This window comes from Nematolebias whitei, chromosome 5, assembly GCF_014905685.2.
Source record: "Nematolebias whitei isolate Nwh7 chromosome 5, NemWhi1, whole genome shotgun sequence".
Taxonomy (NCBI): domain Eukaryota; kingdom Metazoa; phylum Chordata; class Actinopteri; order Cyprinodontiformes; family Rivulidae; genus Nematolebias; species Nematolebias whitei.
The window spans coordinates 8,230,548-8,245,507 of NC_056502.1; the positions used below are offsets into that span (position 1 = coordinate 8,230,548).

Consider the following 14,960-nt stretch of genomic DNA (forward strand, 5'->3'; position numbering starts at 1 on the left):
AATTGGTGACATGAAATGACTTACCTGAACAAACTTTTAATTAAATGCCCTCTGCGTTGCCATTTATTACAAAAAGCAATGTTTAAAAACAAACAGCATGCACTAAAGTCTGTCTATATTTCACCTGAAATGCATCCCTTTTAAAGTATTTTATGTTATTTGTCTTTTTATGTTAAGAATGGCTTTAAGCAAGATTACTGTTTGCTAAAGTGTAATGTGCAGAATTCTGCGTTTCACTAAAAATGAATGCCTTTCAGTCTCACAACATGTATTATGTAATGAAACAAGTAGTGTTGCCTGCAAATTTAAACCAAAATGTACACACTGAACATTCAGTCCCACTCCTCTGTTAAAAACGGTTTGTCTGTCATTTGTGTGATCGTATACGGAGCGATATTCGTGATGGCAGGTCTGAAGCAGTTTTCTCTTCTTTTCTTAGTGCAGTGCTTCTTCAGTTGTTTCTGTCTGAGCCACTTCATGAGCATCTCTGCCTTTAAGGTGAGCAGGCACATGTTAGTTATGCAACCAGGAAAATGTCACCTCAGGCTGCTGTCTTTCAGTCTCCTTTAATGAGGAGGAAGGAAAGCAAGATATAAAAAGAAAGAAAGGCTGTTTGTGATGTAACCCTCGGTGTCGTTCTATCCACAACACTGGGACTGATACGAATGTTTTGTGTTCTTCTTTTTAGCAGATTAACGTTTATCTCATCTTCTGGCATAGTCGGCTTAAAATATGTTCATTATCTCAATCTACAGAGTTTGAACAGATATGGAGATTGCTCTGTTGAAACTTGTTGTTGATCTTAAAAAATGTTTTTGTGCCCTTGTAATCACAGACCATGATTTTGCAGGGATTTCTGGAATATCTACTGACAAGAACAATAAGTAAAAAAAAAAGTATAATAGAAGTGTTGGTGTAAATGTGTAGCATTCAGCATAATCAGGAAACAATCTTTTTAGGCTTTACAGAGAGGACTGATCTATTCTATAGGATTATACATGTCTCAGTCTCATTGCATACAACCTGTACAACGTTTCAGTCTGACAGCATGTTAGTGTGATGTCTTGACTTCTTGGTGTGTCCTAGTTACTATAAAACATCAACAAAAACAAAAGAACACAAGTGAAAACAGTATAAAACACAACAAAACTGTTGCTGCTTTGTTGGCCTGCTACATGTTGTCTTGATTGATTGCTATAATTTAAAAACATTTCATTTTTATTTTTTATCACATGACTTGAATTTCTGTGGCACGGTGGCGCAGTTGGAAGAGCTGCTGCCTCTCAGTGAGAAGGTCGCCGGATTGAATCCTGGTCGTGGGGCCATTCTGGGTGGAGTTTGCATGTTCTCTCCGTGAATGCGTGGGTTTTCTCCAGGTGCTCCGGTTTCCTCCCACAGACCAAACACATGCATGTTAGGCTGATTGGTAACTCTAAATTGTCCCTAGGTGTGAGTGAGAGAGTGAATGGTTGTTTGTCTCGTTTGTCTTTAAATGGCCCTTTGAAGGACTTATGACCTGTGTACCCCGCCTCTCGCACAGTGATGGCTGGACATGGGCACCATAACACCCGCCGTGACCCGAAAAGGAAGAAGCAGGTAAAAGATGATGGATGGATGGATGGATGGATTGATGGATGGATGGATGGATTGATGGATGGACTTGAATTCGACCCCCCCCCCCCACACACACACACAGTTTTTGTACTTGAGTTGAAACAGTGAGTTAAACAGTGAGTTAAAGCAGTGAGTTAAAACTGAGCTAAAACTGTGAATTAAAGCAGTTAGTTAAAACAGTGAACTAAAATAGTTAAAACAGTGAGTTAAAACAGTGAGTTAAAACTGAGTTAAAGCAGTTAGTTAAAACAGTGAATTAAAATAGTTAAAACTGTGAGTTAAACAGTGAGTTAAAACTGAGTTAAAGCAGTTAGTTAAAAAAGTGAATTAAAATATTTCAAACAGTGAGTTAAAAAGTGAGTTAAAACTGAGTTAAAGCAGTTAGTTAAAACAGTAAATTAAAATAGTTCAAACAGTGAGTTAAAGCAGTGAGTTAAAACTGAGTTAAAGCAGTTGGTTAAAACAGTGAATTCAAATAGTTAAAACTGTGAGTTAAAACAGTGAGTTAAAACAGAGTTAAACAGTGAGTTAAAATGGTGAGTTAACACTGTGTTATAGCAGTGAGTTAAAACTGTGTGTTAAAGCAGTTAGTTAAAACAGTGAATTAAAATAGTTAAAACAGTGAGTTAAAACTGTAAAACAGTGAGTTAAAACCGAGTTAAAGCAGTTAGTTAAAACAGTGAATTAAAATAGTTTTAACTGTGAGTTAAAACATTGAGTTAAAATGGTGAGTTAAAACTGTGTGTTAAAGAAGTGAGTTAAAACTGTGTGTTAAAGCAGTTAGTTAAAACTGTGAATTAAAAAAGTTAAAACAGTGCGTTAAAACAGCGAGATAAAACTGTAAGTTAAAACAGTGAATTAAAACCGTGAATTAAAATAGTTCAATCAGTGCGTTAAAGCAGTGAGTTAAAGCAGTGAGTTAAAAGTGAGTTAAAGCAGTTAGTTAAAACAGTGAATTCAAATAGTTAAAACAGTGAATTAAAACAGTGAGTTAAAACTGTAAGTTAAAACAGTGCGTTAAAACAGTGAATTAAAACAGCGAGTTTAAACTGTAAGTTAAAACAGTGAATTAAAACAGTGAATTAAAATAGTTCAATCAGTGCGTTAAAGCAGTGAGTTAAAGCAGTGAGTTAAAACTGTAAGTTAAAACAGTGCATTAAAACAGTGAATTAAAATAGTTCAATCAGTGCGTTAAAGCAGTGAGTTAAAGCAGTGAGTTAAAACTGAGTTAAAGCAGTTAGTTAAAACGATGAATTCAAATAGTTAAAACAGTGAATTAAAACAGTGAGTTAAAACTGTAAGTTAAAACAGTGCATTAAAACAGTGAATTAAAATAGTTAAAACAGTGAATTAAAACAGTGAGTTAAAACTGTAAGTTAAAACAGTGCGTTAAAACAGTGAATTAAAATAGTTAAAGCAGTGAATTAAAACAGTGAGTTAAAACTGAATCAAAACAGTGCTTCTCGGGCACTAACCACCCGTCATACATTTCGCTGGTCTGTCTGAAGGAGGCGTTCACGGTCTGAAGCGGAACTCCGCCTCTGGTTATTATTTCACCGGTAACTCAGCGCGAGGAGAGGCAGATACAAGCAGGCATGTTCCTCTGAGAAACGGAGTAATTTTTTTAAAGTTATGATTTCCATCTGAGGACGGATAAAACCCGGGAGGTGAATCCAGCTGGTGGCGTCCGGCGCGGACAGATGAGTCCCCGGTGCCTCTAACGTCCCTCTTTGTTCGGCTCGTGGCGTCTCTTCGCCTCCGACATGGACCGTTCAGAGGAGCACAGGTCGGACGACGAGGCTGAATATGAAGACGAGGAGGTGGACCCCAGAATACAGGTTTGCTTTGCTTTATGTTCATTTAAATAAAATGTGAATAAAAATGAAATGTGCCAGTTTTGCTGCAGCCACAGCAGCAAAGTCATCCTGCAGGTCTCATTTACCCATTGCTTCTTGGAAATAAGCAACAATAATTTGAAGCTCCTTCATTTTTTGATCCTGTATCTAAACTGGTGCATTAGTTGTGACAGTTTCCTGCTGCTGGTGCAAACTTCTGCATAACACTGATGATGTGTCGAAGACAGTTTTGATTAAACTAAAGCCTAACAGGTCAGTTTTTTTTTTTTTTTTTGCAAGAAAACATCTGGTTTGTGAGATAAACTGAAAACACCAAACAACTGATAGAGCTGACACTTCTGTGTTGATAGAACAGGATTCAACAAAACAATGGGCAAAACATGGCATCCTGTTTCTCAGCCATGTTGATGCCATCAACCAGATGTCTCCAGTTTCTCCAATTTGTTCATTTCCTGTCAGATAAAAACAGTAAATCATCACCGAGAGGCTGTGATTTACTTTGTGCTTCTCACTTGTTAACGATCAAATCCAGCATGACCTTTGAATTCTCTTTTGGCAGAACTAGAATAGAACAAGAACATCTTTACAGTCTTTACAAACATATCTCAAGACTAAACAACAACGAATAAAGGCTATTAAAAAAAAAAACACACAAACACTTTTAAATCAATTCTATTCACACGACAACGTTTCAGGTTAAAAAGAGGAACCACCCTGAAAAGATCAAGTCAGTCTGTGATGAAGGTGATCTTAATTCAGCAGATTCATGATTTATTTTGCCATCCATCGTGTGACCTCTGACCCCACATCAGGACTAATTGATTTTTTTAAATGATCGATTTGGATGCAAAAATTGATGCATAATATTTATAGGGAAAATATCTTAAAAGGATTGGGAATACATTTGTCGTTCTGCTGGAAACGATCTGCAAATCAATATGAAATGCTGCCATAAATATTGAAATCAACGTGGCAGTGAGTGAAAACACATTTTTGGACTTTGACTTTAACCTTTTATTGTTGGATCAAAGACTTTATTATGTGTTTTATTATTTAAGATCAACGCAGAGCTAAAATATTCAACTGGTAATTAAAATGTGCTTGTTTTCTGTTAAATTAGTCACCATCTTTATGAGTTCATTGTCTTTTAAATCAAAACTTTTATGAAGACTTTAGTTTTATTCCTCTAAATAATTCAATTTTAACCCTTTTTTTGTTGATTTTTTTTTCCAGATGTTTTACTCTTTTTATAATGATGTCATCCCAGTGCTACTCCAGGTGTTAAACTGGTTCTCTGTCTTTTCTGTGTCTTAAAGGGAGAACTGGAGAAACTCAACCAGTCCACCGACGACATCAACAGATGCGAGACGGAGCTCGAGGTCAGTGCAGTGACGTGCACGGAGTCGCGCACGTTCACCGTGTTTGTGTGTGGTGGTTTCTGACTAATGGAGGATGGAGCTCCATCATCAGATGGGATGTTTCTTTCTGCTGCTCAGAGCCGGTGCTCACTGGCACTCCGGGACACGAGTCTGTCAGTTTGTCTTAAACTGTGTAGATGCAGCAAGTCGCTTTCTCTGAATCACCACCAGACCTTTGCTCCGTCTGCAGAACGAGCGCGGGTTTTGTTCATGTCGGCAGGTTGCAGCGTACGCGGAGCTTGAACTTTATTCTGTTTTGCACAAATGTGGCCTCGTGAGCAAAGTTAAAGGTTGCATCGTTCCAGTGAAGCACAGAGGGGTAAGTGTGATGATGCTGGCAGTTGCTGGGGCAACTGTGCCAAAGTGGTTGGAGAAGTTGTCCTCCAATGGGAGAGTTGGGGGTTCGATTCCACCAGCAGCCACATGTTGAAGTGTCCAGAGGAAGACGATGAACCCCTCACTGCCTCCGATGTGTCCCATCGGTGTATGAATGTGATTTAAAGCTCCACAGGTTCAGATTAGCTTTGTAGAGATCTAGTAGAGTGCTGTACGAATGAGGGCACAGATTGTGTTGTAAAGAGCTTTGAGTGTGTTGATAAGTTAGAAAGGAGCTATATAAGTACAGTCCATTTACCATGAATTCAGTGTATGTACTTTTGCTGCACAGTATAGTTTGAACACCTTAAGCCATTTTTAAAGGCGAAAGTTTTCAACAAATTCGCAAGATGCCTCTCAAAACGACGTTTTACCAACATGAACATCTTTGTGAAACTTGAACTTCTGACCTTCGTGTCCATTTAACGAGGCTCAGCTGATGATCTTTGAATCCCATTAAAACCCAGTAAATCCCGATGGCTTTGTTTATAGGTCGGTAACGTTTTGCGCTGTGTCAGAGATGAAAGTTCAGAATCGGAGCATGTGACGAGTCGGGCAACTGAGAGGTGAAACTGAACTGGACTTTTAAGAGTTTGGTCACCTGGACATCGTTTTAATTAGTTTCACTGCTTGATTCAGTGGCAATACTGGCAAGAAATTCAACAATGTTTTTGTTTTGTCCTCTATATGCAAGAGAGGTTTTTTTGTTTTGTGTGATTCTTAGATTGGTGGAATGCAAATAGGACTAGTAAGTGAAAGATATTTCCTAAGTGGAACAAGTGAAGTTGCTGAATTGATCAGTTAGACCCTCCACATCATGCCGAGCTGTTTTGTTCTGCAGCCTCAGTGATTGTGCGGCGTGGTTTATGACATCTCTGTTTGATTCTTGTTCGCACTTTTGCCTCATTACGCTCTGTTTATTCTTTAAAATCACGGCTGTAGGTGCAATGCAGCGGGTGCGTGTGGAAAACGAACACGTAGACATCTGAACATACTTTTAATCACCTAACCTCATGAATATTAGCCATCTTTGTCATAAAACTTTGTATTTAAAAATGCTCCTAAATTTCACAGAACTTGTGGAGGAAATTACTGCAACATTTAAAAAAAACAAAAAAAAAAAACGAGAAGTTAAACTGAAAACCTATTAAAAAAACTTCTGCTATTGCTTTGTGTTTTCAGTCCATCACTTCCTCTGCTGTGGGCACAGTGATGTATTTCTGTCAGTCCTGACACCTTGACAGCTATCGTCATCTTTACAAGAATTAATCAGAATCAGAATAAGCTTTATTATCATTGTACCGAGATACAGTGAGATTATGTTCATACAGTCATCCGAAAGATGGGCGGAGTCACGCTGCTGCTACAAGACCACGGCCTTTTATTCTTTATCAGAATACTTTTTTACAATAGATGAAGCTTTTTCCTTAGTATACCCATGTCCCAGGAGAAATTTGATGGCTGGCCCACATCCGAGGCCAAATGGGTGAGTCAGATTCAGATAAGCCACAATTGTTGATTTTTTTTCAGGCAGACTGTTTTTTTATTGTCAGCCTTGAGTCCTGCTGGTACTTTCCAGATCCAAAATGGCCAGATTTATGGGCATTCCACTGATCTGTGCTATGAGCCTTCTTAAAGGTCGACTCCAACATGCTGGCGAGTCCTAGAAGCCCCAGGTGGCCTGCTTATCTCACAAATCACTTCCATCTTACGGTTTAGCTCGTAAATCAGCTGATTTTGAGTACTCGTAGCATGAACCAAACGTTCACACAGACTTGGCAGTTTTGTCATGGCTGAAAACTGCTACCGATGCCTTCCTCAAAAGCTGATAACATAGGAACCCGCCAGTGCCAAAAAGCAGAAACCCTGCTATCATGAATCCAATTATATAAACGTCTTTGGCGTCCTCCTGAGACAGAACTGAAAGACACACTAGCTGTCAAACACAGATCCCTGATGTATCCTGCAGCCTGAGTCTCAGCAGGACATGAGGACTCTCCAGGACCCTGTCATTTTGTTGAAAAGATTTTGTCGATTGCGTTCAAAGTCCAGCTCACCAGCTCCGTAATGTGCTTTACATGTTGATGCAGCTGCATCTGTACTGTCAGATGCGAATTCTGACCATGGCACCATGGGTTATTTGGTACTGTGGATTCTTTGAATGTGCTAATTGGAGTCCGACCAATATGGAAATTTTGGTTATTGCCGATACCGATATTGGGCGGAGAAGGTTGTTGCTGATAACCAATATACTGGCTGAAAGTTTTTAGCTTTGTCCACCTTCAAGAATCTAAGTAAACGGCTACTTTTAAACCTGTTTTAACACTTGAAGTCTTGAAACAGTCTTCCTAACGTGCGTTCACATTTTTTTTTATCCTCCATTATTCACCATAAAGTTATCAAGTGTGCAACAAAAATATAAATTAAACAAAGAAACGCCCTTCCCTGTTCATTGTTTAAACAGTCAGTCACGTACGGTGAAGGTCTAGTTTGTATTGACCGCAGCAGAGGATTTTTTTTGTCTTTGCAAAGAAGTAAAGATTTCAGACAAACAATACAGTTCATTGAGCACGACAAAGATAATGTTACGAACACTGAAATATATTTTACCGCTACATTAGCTTTATTGCTCTGGATAAAGTTTTACGAGGCAATAATGGCCTATGTTAGGTTATCTATGTTAGCTTGCTTACTTGAGTGGCACGTTGCTAATGACGAGCGGGTTGGAGGACTGAAGATAATTTGTTGTCGATTTATTTTGCAGATCAGTTAATATAAACTTCCCATGCTTTTTTCAACAAAACGGTGTAATTGCTCCCTGCTTCAGCTGCGCTGAAAGTGAAAGTTAAAGTGCACAGCCTTGACTTGAAAGTAGTCCTCATGCGCCCTCTGCTGGACACATTGTACAATTATGCCATTTGCAAGTAAGGACACTGCTTGTTCCCAGCATTTTAGGGGTGAAAATTGGAAGTGTTTGAACCAGTTATCACAGATAATAACCAGATATGTCCCCAAATGTCTATATCGGCCTAAAACATCGGCCCTGCTGATATATCAGTTGGGCTCTAGTGCTAATGTAAGTTATGTAGCAAACGTGGCTCTAAAGCTTCTCACAGATGCCATGTATAACTGGAAGGATCTAAAAAGTTTTTATTTTATTTTTTTTACATATCAACTTCTTAGCTGATCAAAAATGAACCTTTATTGCTCCAAGTGCGTTTTTATTTCTGCTTTGAGAGTAAATGTCTTGCAAATAAAAGTGAGCAACTCTTTAAACTGACATTTAATACCCAACACAAACTTAAAGGCCACGTTATAGACTAAGACCGTTTTGGTCCAACCTTAAAAATAACATTTTTTGTGATCTCATGCGAGTGTATGAGTCGTTACCCTCAGATCAGGTGTTGTGAATGACTTTCAGCTACTACCGCATCAAATTTTAGCTCCATCTGTTAAACTGACCAAGTTGTAGCCATTTCTGTGTTAGCTGTGGCAGCCATCTTAAAGTGGTTCCTTCGAAATGTAATTTGTTGTAGGAGAACTGTCCATCCAGTGGTTCACGAGATATTCTGCTAACAGACAGACAGGGATGAATCCAGCAATTAAGTAAATGTATATAACGCAACATAAAGTTTAAAGTATGTGTTAGAGATGATGCTCAGCCACTACCACACTATATTTTAGCGCAAACTCTGTAAAACTGATTGTTGTCATTTTTCTATTGAAGGTCAGTTGACTGTGGCAGCCATCTTGAATTGATTTGTTGTACATCTAACGATCACTTTGTCCATTTCATTAAAATCTTCCAGTCGTTCACGAGATATTATGCTAACATACACAGTTGACTCAAATCGTTAATGGCTACGTTTTAAAACGATGTGCGATCAGTTGGTGCTCGTGTTGGGAATAAGTTTCGGCTACTAACAGTTATGAATGTTTTGCACACGTGCACGCACACGCACGGACATGGTCGAAAGATTTATCCCCTTTGGTGTGAAGCAACATCAATTACCAGTTTTCAGTTTTCCCGTTGGGAAGAAAGCAGCTCGAAGGGGGTCGTAGAAATATCATTAAAGCTACAAGAGGGATATTTCTGGCTTTAAATGTTTTGAAGCTGAAGTTTTTTTGAGTCTCAGAACTCTGAGTGGGAGGACGGGACAGGACAGGACAGGACAGGACGGGACGGGACAGGATGGGACAGGACAGGACAGGGACTCTGCACTGCACCAGTCTCACACATAAAACCAGTTTGTTACAGAAGAGACGCACCAAAGATGAGAAATATGAGAGTTCTACTCTTAACCAAATGTTTTTTTAACTAACATATTGGCTTCCATTAGCTACAAAAACAAGATTAATATGATTAATTTTAACACGTTTTATGTTTTATTGATGTTTTGTCTTGTGTTGTAAATCCAGCACACTCTCAGCCCGCATAAAACGAAATTACTTTCCTCCCAATTCATAGAATTTTACATCAGCTCACCTGAAAATGAAATCCTTTGGTCCAAACGCCTCTTATACACCCTTATTAGAATTTCACTGTGTAATGGTGCTTTCTTATTATTAGCTCTGCACCTTCGTGCTTGTGTTGCGTACGGACTAATCTGTGAGCTTGGCTTTGTAATTCAGCACATTTGGGTGGAAATCAAACGATGCCTCTGAGGCTGAAGTGCCGACTGCTCATTTTAATTTAAGGGTGTGCTATTCCACATCTGACACACTGTTTGGAAATTTAGTTCCCTCTTTTTATACAGACGCCCACGGTTAAAAACTGGTCCAACTCCGTTTGTTTCTTAATGTGAAGTCAGCACCTCTTAAAGCCTCTGATTCACTTGAAATCCACTGAGGTGGAGTCCAAAATTACAAAATATGTACGGAAATTATTAGAATTTACTTTTTATGTAAGGCTTCATGATATCAATTCAAATTTTTCTTATTAATATTTATTTAAATATTTGCTCGAGATTCATTTTTTAGGACGTACTGTAACTACATTTTTAACCTTAGAAGTGTTTACTTATGTAGTGGATAAAAAAAAAAATAAATTCCCAATAATTCATAGAAAATAGTCAATATTTTATAAATACTGATACATTTCTATAAAATCAAGGCAAGTTTTTCAGTTCAGCAAGACCATGAAAGCTTTATAAGTTCCTTTAAAAATAGTCAGTTATTAAAAATCAAACTTGGAAGTTTTGTTAGATATAATTCCTCAAATAAGGCGAGCAGGTCCCTGGTTCAAATCCTGGTCCGGGGGCCTTTCTGGGTGGAGTTTGCATGTTCTCTCCGTGCATGCGTGGGTTTTCTCCAGGTACTCCGGTTTCCTCCCACAGACCAAAAACATGCATGTTAGGCTGATTGGTAACTCTAAATTGTCCCTAGGTGTGGGAGTGAACGTGAATGATGTTTGTCTCGTTTGTCTCTGTGATGGACTTGCGACCCGTCCAGTGTGTACCCCGTCCATCGCACAGTGATTGATGGACATGGGCACCGGTGACCCCCGTGACCCAAAATGGAAGAAGCGGGTAAAAGATAATGGATGGATGGATAATTCCTCAAATAAGTGTTTCATATGAAAGAACCAGACCTTTCTCCTGTAAAATTAAAGGGTGTTACCACTAAAACTAGGGATGCACAATATTGGATTTTTGGCCAATATCAAATATGCCGATATGTTAAAACTTATTTGGCCAATAACCGATACGGATATTTTATATACTTTGTCAGAACATAACCCTCTTATTCAGGCTTATTTGCTACAAAAATTGTGTAACAGCTGTAAGAGCTGGTGATATATATTAAAACTCACCCAAGTGCTATCGGCTGTTAGCTTCTCAATGACATCGGAAATAGCGGCTTGTAACTCGGGTAAGGTTACGTTAGAAAAATATCTCCGACTGGGGACGATGTAGAGACGCTCAACTTAGCCCAAAAATCTTCTGACATCCTCAACGCAAAAAACGTCCACACCGCCGACATTCTGAATTTTCCGCTCTGCTGTGAGAGCAGGTAGGCGCATGTGACATCATCACGTTGTGCTGGTGCTACAGGCATACTTGTCACTGGGTTGTCACACAAAAACAACATTTTTTTTTTAAATATCGGTGAGTTATTTTGATGGAATGTCCGATATTTAACTTTAACGCTAATATCGGCCGATACTATGCCGATAATATCGTGCATCCCTAATAAAAACCATTATGAACTTAAAACCATTTTAATTGTTTTAAGTTAAATTGGTTTTGGCAGCCATTTTGAATTGGGTTGACTCCAAAAGTTAATCCTGCTGTAGTCTAATGACGACTTTCTGCAATTTTCTATTTTATTGTAATTCTGTCCTAATTTTGACTCTTATGTGTTGTGTTGACTGTGAGTTAAACTTCTTTCTCCAGACGTTCTGCTGAGCATCTTTCACCTACTTCATCACAGCGTTAACCAGTTTTGACTCAGGCCACTGCGATTGTCTGGCAATGCTTCACAGAACTGGGTGTAACTTGGTTACACACTTCTTGCATCATCAGCTTTTCTAAAAGGGGAAAAAATAAAAGCTTGGAAACCACGAACTCACCCGCTCACTGTCAATACATTTTGTAGAAGCTATTGTTTCTCTTTGGACCTAATACTTTTCCACTTCATAATGGATTTGATTGGTGGTTTATGGCGATAAGCCATGTTTTATTTCCTTCATTAGTTAACTTCACAGTCGGAGTGGATTAGATTAGGAGCAGGAACTACGTCAACAAATGGAACAAAAAGCTAAACAGTTTTTGTCTTTAAATAATCTGGGGATATTTGGTTTAATGTGTCGCCTTCTGCTGAAAGGAAATCAAAGGTCTGGTTTGCTGATGATGATTGTTATTTTATTTTAAATGATTTACCTGAACTACTGCCAGTTAAATGCTGATGCTTTTAATTTGAAGCAAAGGTTCTACAGAATATAACAAATTAAGAAACGTTGTAAGAAAATTGATCCACAAGCTCAAGCACAGAACATTGGATTTTGTTGTTATCAGAGGTCATGAGGGATCTAATTGATCCACATGGTCAGGGGTCATGCAGGTCTTCTGACCTGGAGATTGAGAGCTGGTATTCTTGTTTGGATGACCAGACAGTACAACTCACCCTCACTCATTCAGTGGGTCATTGGATTTCTTTCTTTTCTCAGGATGCGAGGCAGAATTTCCGCTCCGTCCTGGTGGAGGCCACGGTGAAGCTGGATGAACTGGTGAAGAAGATCGGCAAACCTGTGGAGGAATCAAAGCCTTACTGGGAGGCCCGTCGATTGGCCCGACAGGTTAGTCAACAAGTGCTGAAAGGAGGGATGAAGGGATAAGGAAGGATTGTTTCAGTGATGTGGGGCAAGTTCAAGTTAGCCAACAAGTGTAAACCTGTAAAAGCCTTTATCGCTGCATTATCTACAAGTTGTTGATTTGTTTGGGGTTTTTTTTTGGATAAAAATATGAGAAAGTATATTGCGTTGTTTTGGGGGGAAATCTGAAACGTTATAAATTCTGTGTTAATGACATTACCTACTAACTGCCCCCGTTTTATTGTTTTACTGTAGGTATTTATCAAGCCAAATGTTGACACTTACTGTGCTTGATTTTCGTCACTGGTTTGTTTGATCATTTATGGTGTGCTGAAGCTGACGTATTCTATCAACTTTTATCACCTCCCATCATGAAAAGTGGACCATCATCATATTGTGTGCGTCTGTTAGCAAGGTACATCATGAACTGGGTGGATTTTAACGAAACTCTCAAAGTACTGGTATGCACATAAAGCTACTTAAGGTCCTATCTTACTGGGCTACAACAAGTTGGCAAACAGCATTTACAAAGGAGTCTCCAAAGAGTCTCGTAGTCTTGTCGCTTGATTTTGAACGTTTGAAGAAATCTGTGACATATTTTATTACAAAATGGTCATTTAGTCCTTGTGGGGATCTCAGTCCTCCATGTTTGTAGGAGTCTCCAACCCCTCTCAAGAGGACTACATCTGTATTTTGATACCTGCACAGGAGCAGAGACCATTCTAGGCTAACATCCAGGTGTAAAAACCACAACAATGAAAAAAATATTTAAAAAAAGTGGTCAATAAGTTCCTGTCTTCATTTCAAAATTGTATTCCAGTAAATTAAACATGGGAGTGGTTGCCAAAATCGAGCTGAGGTGGGTATGATGTGGGCAGAGGTGGTGAACAAAATAATGTGCACTCCTCGGAGTACATCCTGATGTATGCTCAGTGATACAAGTAGAAAAATCTAAAAAGTCAAGTTGGGTCCTCTGGACGGGTTCTTCTTGTTGAAACGTTTCAGCTTTTATCCAGAAGACTTCATCAGTCCCTGGGGCTACAATAAACTCAGTCTTATAAATACTGTAGCACCTTCTCCTAGTGGATCAACCAGTTTGTTGGTGACAGTCACAACTAGCTCTTCTTTCAGGGATGAAGATGTGCACATCCTTGACAGAGAGAAATGTTGGTTTGAGAGAGGAGTAAAGGAGGCCATCTTTGTGAAAAGAAACCGTCCATCGTTAAACAGGGGCGGAGGCCTCCGTGTTCAACTGTCCCCCCTCTTACAATGATGTTATTGCTAGTATCACTCATCCCTCTGTGAATAGCAAGCGGCCATCGGGGCACTAATGATCGGTCATTAGGCTGAGGGTCCTCCTTTTGCATGTGAACAGCTAGTTTTTGTTCGCACTAACAGATTGATCCACTCTGAGAAGGTGCTATTTATGAAACTGAGTTTATTGCATCTCCTCAGACTGATGAAGTCTTTTGGATAAAAGACGAAACATTTCAACAAAAATCCATCCAGAGGACCTGACTTAACTTTTTTAGATCCCCAGAGTACAGTTTAAAAGCTGTGCAAACAAGCGTAAGCCATGATTTTGAACATTTTTGTTCACTAGTTGTTTGATTGCAAACACTCAGGATTTACAGAGAAATGTGCAAATTTTCTACCAGTTTTAAATGAACTAGCCTCGAGTCCAGTAAGATATGACCTTTAACTCTGATTCAAGGTGTCCTTCATGCTAATTGTCCAAACCAACCACAAAAATGTCTATCATGCAGCCAAATGTTACACATATTGCGCTAAAATGTGGTGCTGTAGCAGCTGAAAGTCATTAACAACACGTGCTGTGGTAACGGGTCTTTGTTTGAAACTTAAGCGTGCAAGCCGGGCGATCCACATTCCTTCAGGGAATAATACTTTTATAAAGTTTTGCTTGGGTTGGAAATAAAGTCATGTAAAGAGAAACTATTTCCAAGCTAAATGACAAATCATTGGTGTCCAAACATTTCCTCTAGTATGTTTTCTATCTAGTTTTCTCTAGCTCTAATCCTCAGGAATGATCTAATCTAACTAGTTTTCTGTACCCTGTGTCTTTTAAATGCTGATTGTTAAAATGGAGAATAAATTACACACTGATGTCGTACATCACTTCAATCCTCTCCACTTACAATCGTTTCAGCCCACGGTTTCACTTCTCTTTCTGTCCGCGGTGGAACGTGTGCGTGATGTGAGTAAATAAAGGGGGAGGAAGCCACCTGCCCGTCTCGATAAGAGGCCTGCGCAGCTGCACAGCTCAGTCAGAAAGCGCGGGGATGGGCCGAGGCTCTGAAGGCTTTATTGTGTTGTCTCTTGGCTCTGCGATGACATAATTCATGGAGGCAGATTATCAAGGGCCTA

General features: G+C 39.2%; 1 protein-coding gene across 1 annotated transcript in view; it reads left to right on the forward strand.

The window, feature by feature from the left end:
* Nucleotides 1–3,186: 3,186 nt before the first annotated feature.
* The window catches only part of sh3bp5b (SH3-domain binding protein 5b (BTK-associated)), a 36,726-nt gene continuing 24,952 nt past the window's right edge, over nt 3,187–14,960 (forward strand). Inside the window, exons 1-3 of the mRNA XM_037676768.1 lie at nt 3,187–3,452; nt 4,787–4,849; nt 12,432–12,560. Of these exons, the coding sequence (XP_037532696.1) occupies nt 3,378–3,452; nt 4,787–4,849; nt 12,432–12,560 (267 nt within the window). The 5' untranslated portion in view covers nt 3,187–3,377. The remainder of the gene's footprint in view (nt 3,453–4,786; nt 4,850–12,431; nt 12,561–14,960) is intronic.